Source organism: Epinephelus fuscoguttatus, linkage group LG5 (genome assembly GCF_011397635.1).
Source record: "Epinephelus fuscoguttatus linkage group LG5, E.fuscoguttatus.final_Chr_v1".
Classification (NCBI taxonomy): Eukaryota; Metazoa; Chordata; class Actinopteri; order Perciformes; family Serranidae; genus Epinephelus; species Epinephelus fuscoguttatus.
This window is the reverse complement of record NC_064756.1, coordinates 42694796-42712853: the sequence shown is the minus strand read 5'-3', so window position 1 is coordinate 42712853 and position 18058 is coordinate 42694796. Positions and strand designations below refer to the sequence as shown.

The following is an 18058-nucleotide window of genomic DNA, read 5'->3' as shown; positions in this document are numbered from 1 at the left end:
CTCCTTCTAATATTATTGCATATGTGTGACAGATCCAGGATCTGGCTATCCGCTGCATCCAGAAGAACATAAAGAAGAATCGTGGTGTTAAAGATTGGCCATGGTGGAAGCTCTTCACCACCGTCAGACCTCTGATAGAGGTGCAGCTCACTGAGGAACAGATCCGCGGCAAGGACGTGAGCATATAGAAACACATACACACTCACACACTCACATACACACGCGCACACAGACAAACATTCTGGTGTATATACGTGTTTATGGATTTATGGTGTAAATGATGCTGGGCTTTGACTTGTTAGAGGAAATAAAAGGCATATTTCTGGTGGAATGTAAGACTGGATTTTTGAAGGCTGATACAAACTCATAGGAGTCATCATATTTCATTTAATCAAAGAAAGGCACTCTTGCGCTTCAGCCAAAAATAAAACTGGATCGGTGCTCACAGCACAGGACAAAATAGTAGACAATACATCAAGTGGGCCACTTCAAAAAATGACTGAACCCAAATGAAAGGAGGCTGGAGCACTCGATAAAATTGCAGAGCTTTCGTTTCGACGCTACTGCGTCTTCTTCAGAGTCAAACAAACGAGTTTTTTCAAACTTTCGTTTGACTCTGAAGAAGACGCAGTAGCGTCGAAACGTCAGTCTGTTTGCACCTTATTAAAAGCTCTGCAATTTTATCGAGTGCTCCAGCCTCCTTTCATTTGGGTTCAGTCATTTTTTGAAGTGGCCCACTTGATGTATTGTCTAATATTTCATTTAATGTCTGTGGTAGCCCTCTTTAAAGTTGGCCAAATCCATAACAAAATATCATTTAAAATTCTAAATAGGATGAATTTTTTTGTCAACATCTGTTTTATCTGATGATATAAAGTTTTCAATATGTTCAATTTCGCAATACAATACTGTATCAATTTCCCCCCCCCCAACCCAAATATATTATATATCATATAAAAAACACACAATATAAACTAAGCACAAAAAGTAAGGAAAATTGTGTTTGGTAGATTGTTTCTTTGTTGTAACAGTGCTTCTTGGCAACAAATCTTATACCGTTGAAAAGCTTGTTTATTTCCCTTTTAAATAGTGCCACATTTGTAAAGAACATGCATTTGTGGGATGAGCAGCAGAGCTGAGTATGTGGGTTGCACCCATGAAGAATTTGCCACATCTTCTCTGCCAATGCCAAACAGCTTTTTTTTTGCTGTTGACTCTTGTTTGGTGGATTGGATGATTTAAGTCTGAAGAAACAAGACATATTGGCAATTTAACAATTTATTCATTTAACAAACAGGAGCCTCAGTAGCGTGTGGAAGAACCGCACACAGCCACAACAGCCTGGCACCTCCTCCTCCTCCTCATGCTGGTCAGCAGCCTGGTCACACACTGCTGTGGGATGGCATCCCATTCTTCAACCAGCATTTGTCGCAAGTCAGCCAACTTGGTGGTGTTGGTCACTCTGGCACGAACAGCACGCCCAAGCTGATCCCACAAGTGTTCAATGGGGTTGAGGTCAGGACTGTTGGCAGGCCATTCCATCCTCTCCACTCCCAAATTCTGGAGGTAGTCTCTGATAAACCCTGCTCTGTGGGGGCAAGCGTTGCCATCTTGGAGGACAGAGTTTGGTCCCAGACTGTGGAGTTATGGGATTGCCACTTGTTGCAGAATTACATCTCGATATCTCTCTGCATTGAGATTGCCTCCAATGATGACAAGCCTCGTTTTTCCAGTGAGGGAGATGCCACCCCACACCATCACACAGCCTCCACCAAAAGATGTTACTCTGTCGGTGCAGCAATCAGCAAAGCGGTTGCCGCGTCTTCTCCACACTTTGACCCTACAATCCAACTGCCATAGGCAGAATCTGGATTCATTGCTGAACATAACGTTCCTCCACATGTTCAGGTTCCAGTGCATTTGTTGCTGACACCAGCGCAAATGGGCCTGGCGGTGAAAGGCAGTCATAGCAGGCCTCCTGGCAGCCCTATGAGACTGGAGATTGGCTGCGTGCAGCCTGCTCCATACTGTCTGGGCCATTGGCTATTTCGTCCTGCAAACCTTGACTGCATATCTGATGAAGACTGCCTACGGTTCCTAAGTGCTGACAGGATGAGGAAACGGACTTCTTGGGACGCCGACTATGCAGCCTGTCTCTTACATCCCCCATTATATGGAACTTGGCCTTCAGTTTGCAGATGGTACTAGGGCTCGCTCCAAATAATGCCGCAACTTGGTTCTGCAGAACATCAGCTTGAAGTTGCCCTCTTGCACAGGCCTTATCCAGATCAGTCAAACATGGCATGCTGATTCTTAGAGCAGACACCACCTGATCACTGCAGCAGGGCTCATGCTCACAGGTGCTGACAATCAGGTGCCTGATTGGCACCTGGGGGTAACAGAAGCTCAAAACAAGTGTCAATAGCAACAGCAAAAAAAGCTATTTGGCATTTGCAGAGAAGATTTGGCAAATTTTTCATGGGTGCAACCCACATACTCAGCTCTGCTGCTCATCCCACAAATGCATGTTCCTTACAAATGCGACACCATTTGAAAGGGAAATAAACAGGCTTTCCAATGATATAAAATGTATTGTCAAGAAGCATTGTTACAACAAAGAAACAATCTACCAAACACAAATTTCCTTACTTTTTGTGCTTAGTTTATATACATGATATATGAAACTGTGTAAAGTACAACCCTACAATTACACAAACAAAAACAAATGAACAAAATTATGAGTATTATGAGTTTATATGCTGATTAATTCACTCCATCTGCTGTATCTTTACAAACATGTCTGTCTGTCTGTCTGTCTGTCATTAACACTGTCTGTATTTCCCTGTCAGGAAGAGATCCAGCAGCTGAAGCAGAAGCTGGAGAAGGTGGAGAAAGAAAGGAACGAGCTGAGACTCAACAGCGACCGCCTTGAGAGCCGGGTAAAAACACAGACACAGGCAGACACGTGTAGAGAGGAGGATTAAGGTCATGTCTGAGAATCATCTCAGAATGCTGAGAAAAAATATAAAGAATTTTGAATTTTTTCTCACAAAAGTTAGACACATGACAGCTTTGCATACTGGCTTAACCATAGTTGGAGACATTATTGCCAAAGCATGCTGTACAAGATTAATATTGTTAGTATAAAAATTCAGAATGTAAGAAGACAACAAAGGCTAGACACATTGCACTACGTACAGCATGCTATACAGCGTACAGTATATAACATATAAATATATGTATATATATATATGTATATATCTATATCTATCTATATATATATCTATATATATATATAAAAATATCTGTATATATATATATATATATATATATATATAAATATATATATATATATATGTATATATATATATATATATATATATATATATATATATATATAAAATATATGTATATATATATATGTATATATATATATATACATATATATATATACATATATATATATATGTAAAATAGAGTTAAAAAAGCAGCTTGTTGCTATCTCAAATCTTGTTTTTGCTCACCTAATGTAGTAGCACTTATGTGTAGGATTTAGTGGCATCTGGCAGTGAGGCTGCAGAACTGAAACTTCTCCCATGTGCCAAACATGTAGGAGAACTACAGTGGCCAACGCAAATATGCAAATGGTGTTTGGTTTTCTGTTCTGGGCTACTGTAGAAACAACATGGTGGGCTCGATGGAAGAAGACCTGTTCTGTATGTAGGCATAAACAGCTCATTCTAAGGTAACGATAACACAGTTTTCAATTTTAAGTTTAAAAGTTAAGTTTTTAATATTATATTACATTTGTACCAATATGTCCCTTGAGCCTAGAGGTAGGAACAACCAACAAACCCTGATCAGACATCAGATTTTGTAACGTAGGGCTGCAGTAGATCTCTGAGGTAGGCAAGTGTCTGACCATGTAGAACTGTATAAGTGATCACAAGAACCTTTAATTGGATTTTTAATTTGATGGTGAGCCAGTGAAGAGAAATCGAAATAGGTGTCACATGAGACCTTTTTGATACCTGGTAAAAAGCTTCACAGCAGCATTTTGGGCCACTTGTAAGCTATCCAGGAATTTTCCGCTCAGGCAGGTGAGAAGACAATTACTATAGACATGACGGGATGAGATAAAAGCGTAACTCATAATTTCCATCTCTGCAGGTGACACAATGGCCCTGAGTTTCATTGTGTTCCAGAGTCAGAGCCAAAACCTGGTCCATAGTGACACCTAAATTTCATAGGGAGGATTTAACAGAAGAGGAAAGAGAACCCAGACCTTCCATTAACATGGGGACAAGACTGAGTGGAACAGTAACAGAAGATTCTGTTTTGTCAGCATTGTGTCGTAGGACATGATCTGACATCAAGTTTTTTGTAGAGGCGTTGAGGCAGTCATTTAAAACAGACAAATGTGCTACATTTTAAGACTTAAATGAAATGTATGGTTGAATATCATCTGCGTAGCAGGGATAGGAGATACCTTTAAAGAGTTTTATCTGTCCAGGGGGAAGCATTTACAAGGCAAACAGATGCGGGCCAAAGACGGAACCATGGGGAACACCACATAACAGATTTTCAGATGCTGTATTTTTGAAGAGTTGTATTACACAGAGAAGGTGATATGCTGTCCAAGTGTAGGTGGGTGCATGTTGCTACAACATCATCTGATGAATGATAAAAGTTGTTTTAACAGTTAAAATCTAAACATGGTGATGGTGTCACACCTTAAAGTTGAATCTGTTGTTTGTCCCACTTTAAAACTGTAATGATCAGAGCCGTCCAGTCAGCTGCAGCATCCAGTCACTGACAGATTTCCACTACAGGGGACTCTCAGTCCAATAATAGACTTCTGTAAAAAAAAAAAAAAAAAAAAAAAATTCTGCTAAGGATGGTCTCCTGTATCATTGCTCAAGCCTTGAGGCATAATGGTGGACAAGATTAATTTCCTGGTCATCCAGGAAGCGAGGAAACATGTAAAAAGGCAAATGACAAGCACCCCCAGTGTTCACTTACTATGAAAATGGAATGTAATTCTAATGGGGAGAGCCACAGAGGAAAACTAATATGCCATGTGATATCCTGTACATATCCGTCCATGGAAATATAGTTGTCTTTCCCCAAATAAACATTCAACTAAGTTTTGGTTGAAGAGTGTGTTGATTTTGCTAAAGAACATAGTTCTTATGTGTTTTCTGTCATTTTCTGTTTGTGACATAATAAATTGTCCAAACTGAACATATATACAGTATAAACATGCTTGACACTTGCTCTATGTGTGTGTGACTTTGTGTATGTATGTTTTTGTTTTGCATCAGATCACAGAGCTGTCATCAGAGCTGGCTGATGAGCGGAACACTGGGGAGTCGGCCTCCCAGCTGCTGGAGACTGAGACTTCTGAGAGACTTCGCCTTGAGAAGGACATCAAGGACCTGCAGGTAGAGAGAGAGAGAGAGAGAGACACACACACACACACACACACACACACACACACAGAAGATAACAGGGGAACTGTTGTTAAGTGACACAGTCATGTAATAAGAGAGTCTTGTTGTCTTCACATACTGCACCATTAAATGGCTGCAGTCTAACTCTCAAGTTTAGCTTTGATTAAAACTGTCGCACACCAGGGAACTAATGTGTCACTGTGTCCATTATAGCACTGACCCATTCCATCACTTGATGCTCTTTTCCGAGCAGAGTTCTATTAAGGCAAATGTAAATGGAGCTACTTTATTGTGATGGCAAATAGAGATGGATAACAGTTTATTGCCCAATTAGCCCTTTAGCAATAAGGTAATAAAGTTTTCTACAGCACAGCCACATTCTCCAACTTCACCATGAAGTTTAATGTTAAGGCGCATTGTAAAATATAGTTAAATGTATGCTCATTTGTATATAAATTTAACATTAGTACATCAGCTTGAATTATTAAAGAGCGGAACAGTTAGCCAGCAGTGCCTTTGATCTTGTGGGATTTTTTAGTACAGTATATTGTAAGGTTTCTAAAGGAGTACTGATGTTGTTGTTGGAACAAAAAGTCAACCAGATGGCGTTGGTGGAGGGAGACAAAGTGAAAATGGAAAGAAGTGGAATGATTTAAGAGGTGCTGGATTGGGGCATCGGTAGCGTAGTAGATAGTCCAGGCGCCCCATATACAAAGGCGAATCATTGCCGCCGCAGCGGTCGCAGGTTCGACTCCGGCTTGCAACTCTTTCTGTTTGTCATCCCCCCCACTCTCTCTCTCTCTCTCCCCATTTCACCTTGTCCATTAAAGGCAAAATTTAGGGTGATTTAGTGGCATCTAGCCATGAGAATTGCAGATTGCAACCAGTTGAAACTCCCGATTTGAATTCCTTCAGTGTTCATTGTCCAGGAGGTTTTTACTGGGAGCTGAATTAGCTGCAGGGGTCTGTTCTCTGAAAAACAAAGGGACCTGATGATTTATACCGCTAAAAACACTGAGTAAAGCAATTTCACGTTAAAAAACGATTTAGGCTTCCCACTACAATGGCTGACATGAAAATGGGAAGGCACAAATGAGTCTGTCTAGAGCCAGTGTTTGGTATGTCTGTTCTGGGCTACTGTAGGAACATGGCGGTGCAACATGGCGATCTAACAAGGACCTGCTCCCGATGTAGATAGAAATGGGTCATTCTAAGGTAACAAAAACACAATTCTCATTTTCAGGTGATTGTACACAAAAGAAAACATGCTTTTTTTTCTTTTTTTTTAAGATTATTTTTTTGGCCTTTTATGCCTTTAATAGACAGGACAGTGTGAAATGAGGAGAGAGAGGGGATTACGTGCAGCAAAGAGCCGCAGGCTGGGATTGAATCCGTGGCTGCTGCAGCAAGGACGTTGCTTTTGTACATGGGGCGCCTGCTCTATCCACTTACCCACCAAAGCCCCAACAAAGCATACTTTTATATTATATTCAATTTCTGCAAATATATTCCCTGCATAATGGACCTTTTAATAGCATTGTGTGTAAATGAATCACTTCCTGTATGATCTCACACAGGAACCAACATTCTTCTGTCACTTGTTAATTCATTGCTGTTTGTCCATACTGACACTTGATTACACACACACACACACACACACACACACACACACACACACATACACCGCGTTCCAAATTATTATGCAAATTGTATTTAAGTGTCATAAAGATTAATTTTTTTGTTTTTCAATTAAACTCATGGATGGTATTGTGTCTCAGGGCTCTTTGGATCACTGAAATCAATCTCAGACACCTGTGATAATTAGTTGGCCAGGTGAGCCCAATTAAAGGAAAAACTACTGAAGAAGGATGTTCCACATTATTAAGCAGACCACCATTTTCAAGCAATATGGGAAAGAAAAAGGATCTCTCTGCTGCTGAAAAGCGTGAAATAGTTGAATGCCTTGGACGAGGTATGAAAACCTTAGATATTTCACGAAAACTTAAGCGTGATCATCGTACTGTTAAGAGATTTGTGGCTGATTCAGAGCACACACGGGTTCGTGCAGATAAAGGCACAATGAGGAAGGTTTCTGCCAGACAAATACATCGGATTAAAAGAGCAGCTGCTTAAATGCCATTACAAAGCAGCAAACAGGTATTTGAAGCTGCTGGTGCCTCTGGAGTCCCGAACATCAAGGTGTAGGATCCTCCAGAGGCTTGCAGTTATGCATAAACCTTCTATTCGGCCACCCCTAACCAATGCTCACAAGCAGAAATGGCTGCAATGGGCCCAGAAATACATGAAGACTAATTTTCAAACAGTCTTGTTCACTGATGAGTGCCGTGCAACCCTGGATGGTCCAGATGGATGGAGTAGTGGATGGTTGGTGGATGGCCACCATGTCCCAACAAGGCTGCGACGTCAGCAAGGAGGTGGCAGAGTCATGTTTTGGGCCGGAATCATGGGGAGAGCGCTGGTCGGCCCCTTTAGGGTCCCTGAAGGTGTGAAAATGACCTCTGCAAAATATGTGGAGTTTCTGACTGACCACTTTCTTCCATGGTACAAAAGAAGAACCGTGCTTTCGAAACAAAATCATCTTCATGCACGACAATGCACCATCTCATGCTGCAAGGAATACCTCTGCATCATTGGCTGCTATAAAAGGAGAGAAACTCATGGTGTGGCCCCCATCCTCCCCTGACCTCAACCCTATCGAGAACCTTTGGAGCATCCTCAAGCACAAGATCTTTGAGGGTGGGAGGCAGTTCACATCCAAACAGCAGCTCTGGGAGGCTATTCTGACATCCTGCAAAGAAATTCAAGCAGAAACTCTCCAAAAACTCACAAGTTCAATGGATGCAAGAATTGTGAAGCTGCTATCAAATAAGGGGTCCTGTGTTAAAATGTAACTTGACCTATTAAGATGTTTTTGATTGAAATAGCTTTTGATTTCAGTAAATATGACCTCCTAATGCTGCATATTCAACAAATGACTATTTTCAGTTCTTTACAACCTAGAAAATGTCTTGAAACTCTGTTGTGCATAATAATTTGGAACAGTGCATTTTAAGTTTTTTATTTTTTTAAAAAAATACTGTTTTCATTGGGAGGTTTGTTCAATAACATTTGAATTAAACTTTAACAGCTGATGACTTGAAAATTATGCTGACTGTCATTTGCATCAACTATTTAGGAAAATCAGAGAAAAATATAATTTGCATAATAATTTGGAACGCAGTGTACACACACACACATACACACATATATGCAGGAACTCACATTAACCACTGTATTCCCATGTAGCAGATCAAATGATCCCCTTCAGGTGTGTGCAGCAGGAGAGCACAGCCTGTTGAGCTGTAAAACCTCTCTGTCTCAATATGTTTTTTTTTTTACCTATAACACAACAAAATTCCAGTTTGTATGTATGTGGCCATTAATTTATTCAGTATTGGAGAGTTCAAGCACAGAACATTCTCTTCTTCCCTGAGTCTTTCATTGTAGGAACAAATACACTTTTTCAAAGATTACTACGAATGTTATGCTTATTATACAGGGCAGGCTTTTTTTCACACGAGCAGTAGATTTTCTGACACGTATATTTTTCACAAAGTAATTGTAGCTCAATCTTTGCAGATTTCTCTTTCTTTGTTTCCCTGAAAAAAATGTTTTTACAGGATGTTGCTGGAGTATTATTATAAGGTCGCATTTACAACACTGTAAATAATGACATTTGTACTGTGCCAGATTAGGCACATAAAGTCACATAATAATTCTGAGACACCTTTGAACTTGTGGCGCATTTTGTACCATATTTACATCTTATAAACACTTGGATTCTTCTGAAATTGTGTTGACATTCGTTCATATCCACGTCAGACCTCTAAAATGCATTTTTTTATATGCCATTTTATTGTGAGGCACAGTGCTCACATTGGCCTCATGTGAGAACAGTTTTGTACACTCTTGTTAAAAAAACAAAAAACATCTCTAAAAGCTATTTGTGAACCCCTTATTTCAGCCTTTACAAGCCATCTGTTCACGAGCAGTGGTGCCTTTGTGAGATTTGACCGTTTGCATCAACAGCCCAAAATTGCCTTATAAGCCTATTTGCTCTGTTCTGTTAGTGAGCAAGTTTTCATTCATTCACAAAATGTTTTACCAAAGAGTAAAAAGAAGAATTTCAGACTGCTGAGCTTCAAGTCCTGTTGTTAAAAACCAGTAGACGAATATACATCAAATTCAGCACCATGAGTACTGATACTAGAGAACCCAAAACAGTCAGAAAATGAATACAACTACAGCTGCAGCAGCACTGGACTGAAATGAAGAGGAAATGGTTTGAGGTTAGATGCTTAAAAGTGTCCTTCATTTTTAACTGTCCTTCCCTGGTTAATATGAGGGAATGTCAAGGGGACATGAGAATCTTGGAAATATTAATCGAGAGAATATTATGGCCTACAGTGAGTGATGTTACATTGTCGGGTGCAATGGAAGATGGTCCTGGACAAAGACTTGCAGAAAGACCCTGAGGCAGCTGTCAGAGTGACAACAACTACACGTTTAAGTTGCAGAAAAAGATGCCAATAAAAATACAAAACAAACAAAAAAAATAAACAAACAAACCCTTGATGATGTGGTGGTTTTTGCATAAAATTTTACTTAATTTTTGTATCATATTTAAACTCCAAATTCATGCAGATTTAGGAATATCTCAAGTCAAACAAAGTGTTTTTTGCTTTTGGAGAAATGCAGAGTATCTGTATAGGACTGCAATGACAGATCTGGACCTTGCATGAATTTGAAATTTTTCTGAATCACTTTTATGTGCCTCTTATGAACAAATCTGTCTGTGCAAGTAGTTTTTGCATGAGCTCCAGTGACTCCCTTTTAATCTCAGCCCACCTGTACAGTTGATAAAGGATAGACTCTGCGTGTGTTGTATTAATTCTACAGGATCTCACTGTAATACTTGCAAAGTTATTTGTTCGTTTTTCCTTCTCTCCATACTGGCTGCAAAGTGATTCAGTTTATAGAGCTATAGCTACTTTGTCAGTAATGGTCCTCATACAGTGCAAAACATCCTTTTAGTGAAGTTCAACTGAAGTTAATATGAAGCTAATATTGAACCCTTTCTTCAAAAAAGGGTTCTTCAGAAGCAAATGGTTCTGGGTAGAACCTCACCCCTTCAGGAAGAACCCTTAAAAAATCCAAAACCTCGATTTGTCTATCTCCAGCCTCAATTTGTAGCGTTGTATTAGCTTCAGCTGAACTTTGGAACATACTTTAGCAGAGGACTGTTGGGTTCGCTCCCCATATATATATTACAGTGCAATCACAGGCACTTCGAAGGGATCACTTCACAGCCATATTGGAGAGGAGGAATGATTACAGTAACCATTAGCACTTTCAACAAACTGTATACAGTATCTGGCATGCAATTGTAGTATTAAGATAGACTTAAAAGAAATCTTAGCATAAGTTTGAACCTTAATATCATTCAAAACATATTCTGCCAAAACAGCGGATCAGCCAGTGCTGCACTGACACCTGCAACAGTGCAGTGCATCATGCAGTCATTCTGACATGGACACAAGCTGTCTATAAGCTGCTCCCTGTTTTTCAGCTATCCACCAGCTTTCTCTTCTCTTGCTCCCTCACACACACACACACACACACACACACACACACACACACACACACACACACACACACAGCCAGAGCCAGAGCCAGGACTGTAATTGTGAAATCATATTGTCAGGCCATTTCTCCAGCACTGCCCTCCCCCAGCTTCCTCCATCCATTTAGTTCACAATTTGACATTTTTGACATGATTTCTTTCTCTGTTTTTATTGGGGGATGTTGGGATAGATTTTTTTCCTGTGACTGCTCAGATAGCCATTGGGAGGGGCTGCTTCCAAATGGCCAGGCTTATAGAAATGTGGGATGGATTTATTTTCTTCTTGTGAGTGAGGAAGAGGCACAAGGGGGCAATGTGGGAATCCACACAAAGGGAAAGGTTCATTGCATGTTGGGAATGTTTGCAGTGGAATGGACCAGTGCCATTTTTGGATTCATCTATACAGTAAAGTATCGTGGTGGATCCTTAGGAAAATAAGAGTTGAGAGAAACATCTAATGTAATAAATGACACAACTACCGAAGTTGAAGAGACATATAAACCGATCAGCCAAAATATTAAAACCACTGTCAAGTGAATAACATTGATAATCTTGTAACAGTTGAATGTTCTGCTGAGAAACCTTATGTCCTGGTATTCATGTGGATGCCACCTGACATGCTTCACCAATCCAAACACCTCATGGCAAGGGCACTCCCTGATGGCGGTGTCTCCCCAGCAGGACAATACACCATGCCACACCATAAACATTGTTCAGGAATGACCCGAGGAATGTGACAAAGAGCCAGTACCCCAGAGGTACACACTGAAGGTCACGAGTAGCATCAGCACATCATGACAGGACTTAGTGTGATCTTAGTTTTTTAACAACTACCAAAACTTCCCTCCATGGGCCCCTGAGAATGTGGTTCTCTCTGTCTTTGTGATGTGCTTGTAGTTGGGCTCCAACACACGAAAATCTGTAGAATTCACAGGTTAATCCATGGAGACAGATGTGTTAGAAACTGTTTTTTTTTTTTGTTTTGTTTTGTTTCTTTTGTGATCCACCAGGCCAAGTTTGACAACATGAAAAAGCAGATGGAGTCCATGGAGATGGAGGTGATGGAGGCTCGACTCATCAGGGCATCTGAACTCAATGGAGAGATGGAAGATGACGACACAGGTTAGACACACAGACAGCATGTGAACAGAATGACAGATACACCCCACTACAGCAATGCTTACGAATCTGCCCAGACTTCTGATAGTCATGTTATGTTGCTTTAAAAACTCACTCATAAAAATGTTAACTGTCAGCCTTGTGCTAAAGCTGCTGGACACCCACACAGGTGTTTGACTGATTAGATGTCTTCTCAGGACTGTGTGGGTGTGTACGGATCAAGTCTGAGTGGCAGTTCTGTGAGTTTTATCACAACTGTTGAGGAGGGACAACTTAAGCCTAAGTAGCTGTGTTACATATGACCCTGTAAACAGGTGTTCAGACTGGAAATAGAGCCACATTGCCTGAGAATTATCTCATTAATGTCGCAACGTTATCTGCCAGGAATGTTTGCTGGTATGTGGCATTTTGTTGTATTCCTGAGCTTATTTTACTGGGGCCCTCTGCGTTTAGATCCCATTGTGCCAACCCAGTGGTGTCATTGAAATGAATGAGGAGGCTGCTGATGTCAATCCTAACACAGCCGTTTGTACTAATTGTAATTGCGATTGTTATGGTTATATTATATATTCATACTAAGAAACTGACACCATAATCCCCACATTTCCTGCCAGCTGAGAGAGTACATGGATTTGCGGTGTGAAATAAAAAATCGTGACGGCTGTAGAAACTACTCAGACAGCAGTGAAATAAGAAAAACTCAAAGTTGTGATAATCTTTTGAGGTTTTGCATGATGTTCGACAATGCACATCTTTTGTCATTTTCTAGTCATTGGTGGAAACATATATGCGGGGACATAGTTTCAATAAGGCAAGGTATTTTTGGGGGGCAGCCAAGGATACATACACGTGTGCGATGGCTTATATACATTCAATCAATCATTTATTTGTAACTTGGAATTATACAAGGAACTCCAGTGAAATGTGATCCCACCAGCTCCTTTAACGTGTACACTGTAATTTTGTCTTTTTTTGCATCTTCTTGCATTGTTGGCTGCTACTTTATAATTGTCCATGTTTCCGGATGGTTCTGGTAACCCATGGATTCTGGTTGTGGAATGATTTAATTGTCCACACATACTGACCCCAACTAGACCGCCATTCTGTTGCTCCTCCTGAACACTGGCAGCACTGCACAGTAGCCGCCTCTGAACGGTGTATAGCAGTGGTCCACAGCAGGAACAGTACACCTCACATTCCCACCGTCACACCAGTCCTTATTCACCATAAAGCACAAGCCCCCTCTCCTGCTCTCACCAGAGTCCTCTGCTCTGTCAGATGGGCATGTAGAAAATGAGCCTTGTGGTTGAATGGCACTGTTCAGGATATAGCAAAGTTTCAGTAAATCAAAGGATGTTACAGTTTCTGATATTCTGTTGAAAACTGATGCTGCATAGGGTTTGCTCAGTTTGTTTACTAATGCCTGTACAGTGGCTAGCAGAGCACTAGTTCAGCTGGTGCTCATCTTCTTCATACTACTTCGATGTTTACTGATGTATACATTTGAAAACCTCTATCTAGGTAGCTAGAGGTCAACAGAAGGAGAGTTTACAGACTGGTGAGTTTATTTTCGTAATCTTGATGAGAAAGTTGCAGCCACCTGCCACCACCGTCCAGGTCCAACAACAAAAAGCACCACCACCACTTGTAAAATAGACATAAAAGCCTAAATTTAGCACAAATGTAGCGGAGCTGACAGAGAGGCAGCTGGAAGCAACTGCACCTACATCATGCAATATTTATGATTACAATAAAGAATTGGCAGATGTTGATTCACATTTTCTTCAGTTAAAGATCTGGTGTGTAGGATTTGAAAATAGAAAAGAATGGACAACAAACTTAACACTGGCTCTAGATAGCGCCATTAGCTTTTGGTAATGACAATTTTGAAACACAAGCAAATTAATGTAGTAAAAGTAGCAATGGTTATTGTTGCTCATTTGAAAAAAGTAAATAAATAAATTACATATCTAACCAAGGAGCAATACATAATGAAAAAAATAAAAAGGAGCTATCAATGCACAGAAGCCTAACAAGTGGCATTATTATTAACTAATAACACACTTTACACACTCATCTTCCTCTCGCCCTCTCCCCTCTCTCCCCCCCCACACACACACATGCACACACCTCACCTCCTGGCGTTTTTCTTCAAGTGTTTGGGTAATACACAGAACGTTTTCATACAGTCTATGGCAGCAACAGTTGTTGGGATCTAAGTCTTAACACGGGCCTGACCTTGTAACAGATCTCCAATTAAAATATCAAAATGGCTATGGGAAATAGTAAATTATTATTAATCCATCCATACATTTTTGTAACCGCTTATCCTCTTGAGGGTCGCGGGGGGGCTGGAGCTGACATTGGGCAAGTGGCAGGGTACACCCTGGACAGGTCGCCAGACTATCGCAGGGCTGACACATAGAGACAAACAACCATTCACGCTCACATTCACACCTACGGACAATTTAGAGTGATCAATTAACCTAGTCCCCAATCTGCATGTCTTTGGACTGTGGGAGGAAGCCGGAGTGCCCGGAGAGAACCCACGCTGACATGGGGAGAACATGCAAACTCTGCACAGAAAGGCTCCCACACCCGGGATCAAACCGGGAACCCTCTTACTGTGAGGTGACAGTGCTAACCACCACACCACCATGCTTAATTTACATGACATCATCTCGTGATGCACCATTCCAGAAAAGGGAAAAATGATAGCCAGTCAATGATATCAGTCTTATAAAGCTCAATAAACTATCAATTTGGAACTCTGATTGATAGTTTTATTAAAAGCTGTAACCAAAATGACCATATTAATAGTAACAGCTGAAGGATTTCAGAGTTCTTGACATATCAGAGGTTGACTATTCATTCACTCTTGTTTAATATTAATAAATAAATGTATTCATGAAGAAAACTAAACAAAACAAAACACTGAAATTCTAACTAACTATAAACAAGCATAGTGTGTGTATATGTGTGTGTGGATGTGTGTCTATGAGAGAGAGAGAGAGAGAGAGAGAGAGCCTATAAAACAAAATGGCTTAAAACAGAAACCTACAAGATGGCCAAATCACAGATGGCTTCAGACGGGAGAAGTTTTTTTGAATTCCCTCTCTTTGGGTGTAGTTATGTTGATAGACAATTTGTGAATGAGTATGTGTATGAGATATGTGTTACAAAGGGTCTTGGTTAGTACAGGTGATGTTTAGTTGCATGCAAGACTATGTCTGTGAACAAGCATTAGCAAACTAACATCAGTTAGCTTTGGTGAAGCCAACCAACCAATAACTTAGCTGCAAACAATCACAATAATAACTCGATAACAGCATTAGATCACAACTGACAAAAGTTAAACAGTCTTGCTTAGCCTGTACAACTGGAATAATGCCATGCCCACTTGTTACTAGTGTTGCACGGTATACCAGTACTAAAATAGTACCGCGGTACTAGAGTATTCCAAACGGTACTATACTGCATTTGGAAAATACCAGTACTTTTTAAATTGATTCAGTTCATTAATTTATTTGATTTATTTTATTCATTTATGCACAGAAACGCCTTCCTTGTTCCTACTGGAGCACATTTTGCGCAAATGGTGTGTATGACAACACCTGTATCAACATTCGGTGCTGGTGCATGTGAAAAAAGACAAGAGAAAGTCTGCCTCGCAAAGGGAGACATCACGAGACATCACAAACTTGGTGAAACATTTGAGCAAAGAATTCAAAGATCGACAGGTGACGTGTTGACTAGTTCACCGCCCTGTTATGTCCATGAAAAGAATAGGCCTAGACTACAGAGTGATCCAAAAGCCTAGGAATATATATTGGCTACATTACATTGCCGCGCTGAAACACAACATCCCCTCGCCAAAACAGAAATGAAGTGATGCACATATTCAGCCTGCCAGCAACTGGGAGCCTGGTAACGCGCGGTTTAATACAGCAAACATGTCGGCAGTATGGAGGCATTATATCTGAGACTGAACCTAAAACAGCAATTTGTAAACACTGTTCGGCAGAAATTTCTAGAGGGGGTAGGCTATGTGTGGAAAGACCGACAGCACTACAAGCTGAATCTATCGTCGAATCGGCCATGTCTAGTCCGCAATTACAACTATACTGTGAAATAGTGAAATAAAAGACAAGCAATTACGTTCAAAACGTACACAGACCCATTATGATTTATTGTTTAGCTGTGACCTTGCACCCATCTCGTTCTTGTGAACACAATATCTCAAGAACAGCTTGAGGGAACTTCTTTAGATTTGGCACAAACTTTCATTTGGACTGAAAAATAAACTAATTAGAATTTTGTGGACAAAGGTCAAGGTCAGTTTGACCTCACAAAATATGTTTTTGGCCATAACTCAATAATTAATTTGCTAATATGACAAAACTCAACGTCTTATACTGATGACACTAATCTTGGGTGTCAACCTTGAAACTGTGCTAATTGTATAGAACCCTAACCCTGTGCTGTCAGGGGGAAGACTTGTGTGAAGCATCCATGTTTTCACAGACATGGATGTAAACTGTAGGAGAAACTTAACTGGTGTGTGGAGACATACAACTGTAGGGCAGTTATTCTCATTTTTTTTATTAAACGCTATTAACCTATTAAATAACCAATTGAAAGTATTGGCCAACCTAACCTGACAACTTTCTCTGTCTGATCAGCAGTCCAAAACTGTAGATTTACAGCAATAAATAACACATAAAAGCAGCAAATGGAAAAGTTGGAATTAGGGAACGTTTGACAGTCTAACTTAAAAATTACAGTTGATTTTCAAAGTTGTTGTTCGTTATTTTCTACCAATCAACTAACTGATCATTTTCTTCACTAAATCAAATACAACACAGCAAACTTCAGCCTAAGAAACAACCAGAGATTAACCAATGCAAATCATAAAGAGGAAAAGTGGTCACAATCAGTGTTTTGATGACAGTAGGTTAATTTTGTGAACAATGTTAATAGAAACTTAACAAACAAGCACTGGTTTGAATGTAAACGGCTTGATACAAACTGTCCGTGGACTGGTCATACACATACTCCCACACAGACCTTACAATAGCAGCAATTCACTCCCATACTGTTTTCTTCAGTGGAGGTGCAGGAACCATAGGGGTGGTGTGTGGTCGATGCTTTGACAAAAGCCCAGCAAAAATTCAATGTGAAGAAGTACATTAGAAATTGATCAGTTAAAAGTGAAAAAATAAGTAGGGATTGAGTTGCAGACGCCCTGCAGGCCGGCTGCCAGCTGTCATTGTGTGCCATGCAGACTTTATGAATGTAGATTGATTTTTCGAAGTATGTTCATGTTGCATAGGTCTGAACAGCTTCACTTGTTTGTACCATAGCAGAGCTTTGACAGCTTTCAGGTGAACTGGCACTGAAACACAGTCATGAAGGTATTCTTCATGTCAGACTCAAAGTACATTCAATATGTGTGGGTTGTGCCGTACAAAGATACCTGAAAACAGTATAGGTCTCACTGAAATGTGTCTGAAAGTATTGGAACTGACTTATTCAGTAAAGTAAAAGAATTTCATATAATGGATACGGTTTTAAACTGGCTGTAGGTGAGCATCTTAGTATCAAAACAAATATCAGTAGCTCATGGTCTTATTTCAGTTGAGCTTAATGATTCAATTAAATCAGTGGTTTTTATGGACTTGCATAGAGGCAGCAGTGGAATCCACAAATGGATGTACTCAGACATGATGAAAATCCCCCCCCAGCAAGGAACAGAGCATTGCAAGTAGTTGCCTGTTTTTGAACTTGTTTGGTCGCGAATCAT

At 40.2% G+C, this 18058-nt stretch overlaps 1 protein-coding gene across 6 annotated transcripts in view; it reads left to right on the top strand.

Annotated features, from left to right (window-relative positions):
* myo18ab (myosin XVIIIA b) overlaps positions 1-18058 on the top strand; it is a 241528-nt gene that overhangs the window by 157809 nt on the left and 65661 nt on the right. For all 6 annotated transcript variants that reach the window (XM_049576736.1, XM_049576735.1, XM_049576734.1 and 3 more), the window contains 4 exons: positions 33-176; positions 2850-2939; positions 5325-5444; positions 12147-12258. In XM_049576736.1, coding sequence (XP_049432693.1) covers positions 33-176; positions 2850-2939; positions 5325-5444; positions 12147-12258 — 466 coding nt within the window. The remainder of the gene's footprint in view (positions 1-32; positions 177-2849; positions 2940-5324; positions 5445-12146; positions 12259-18058) is intronic.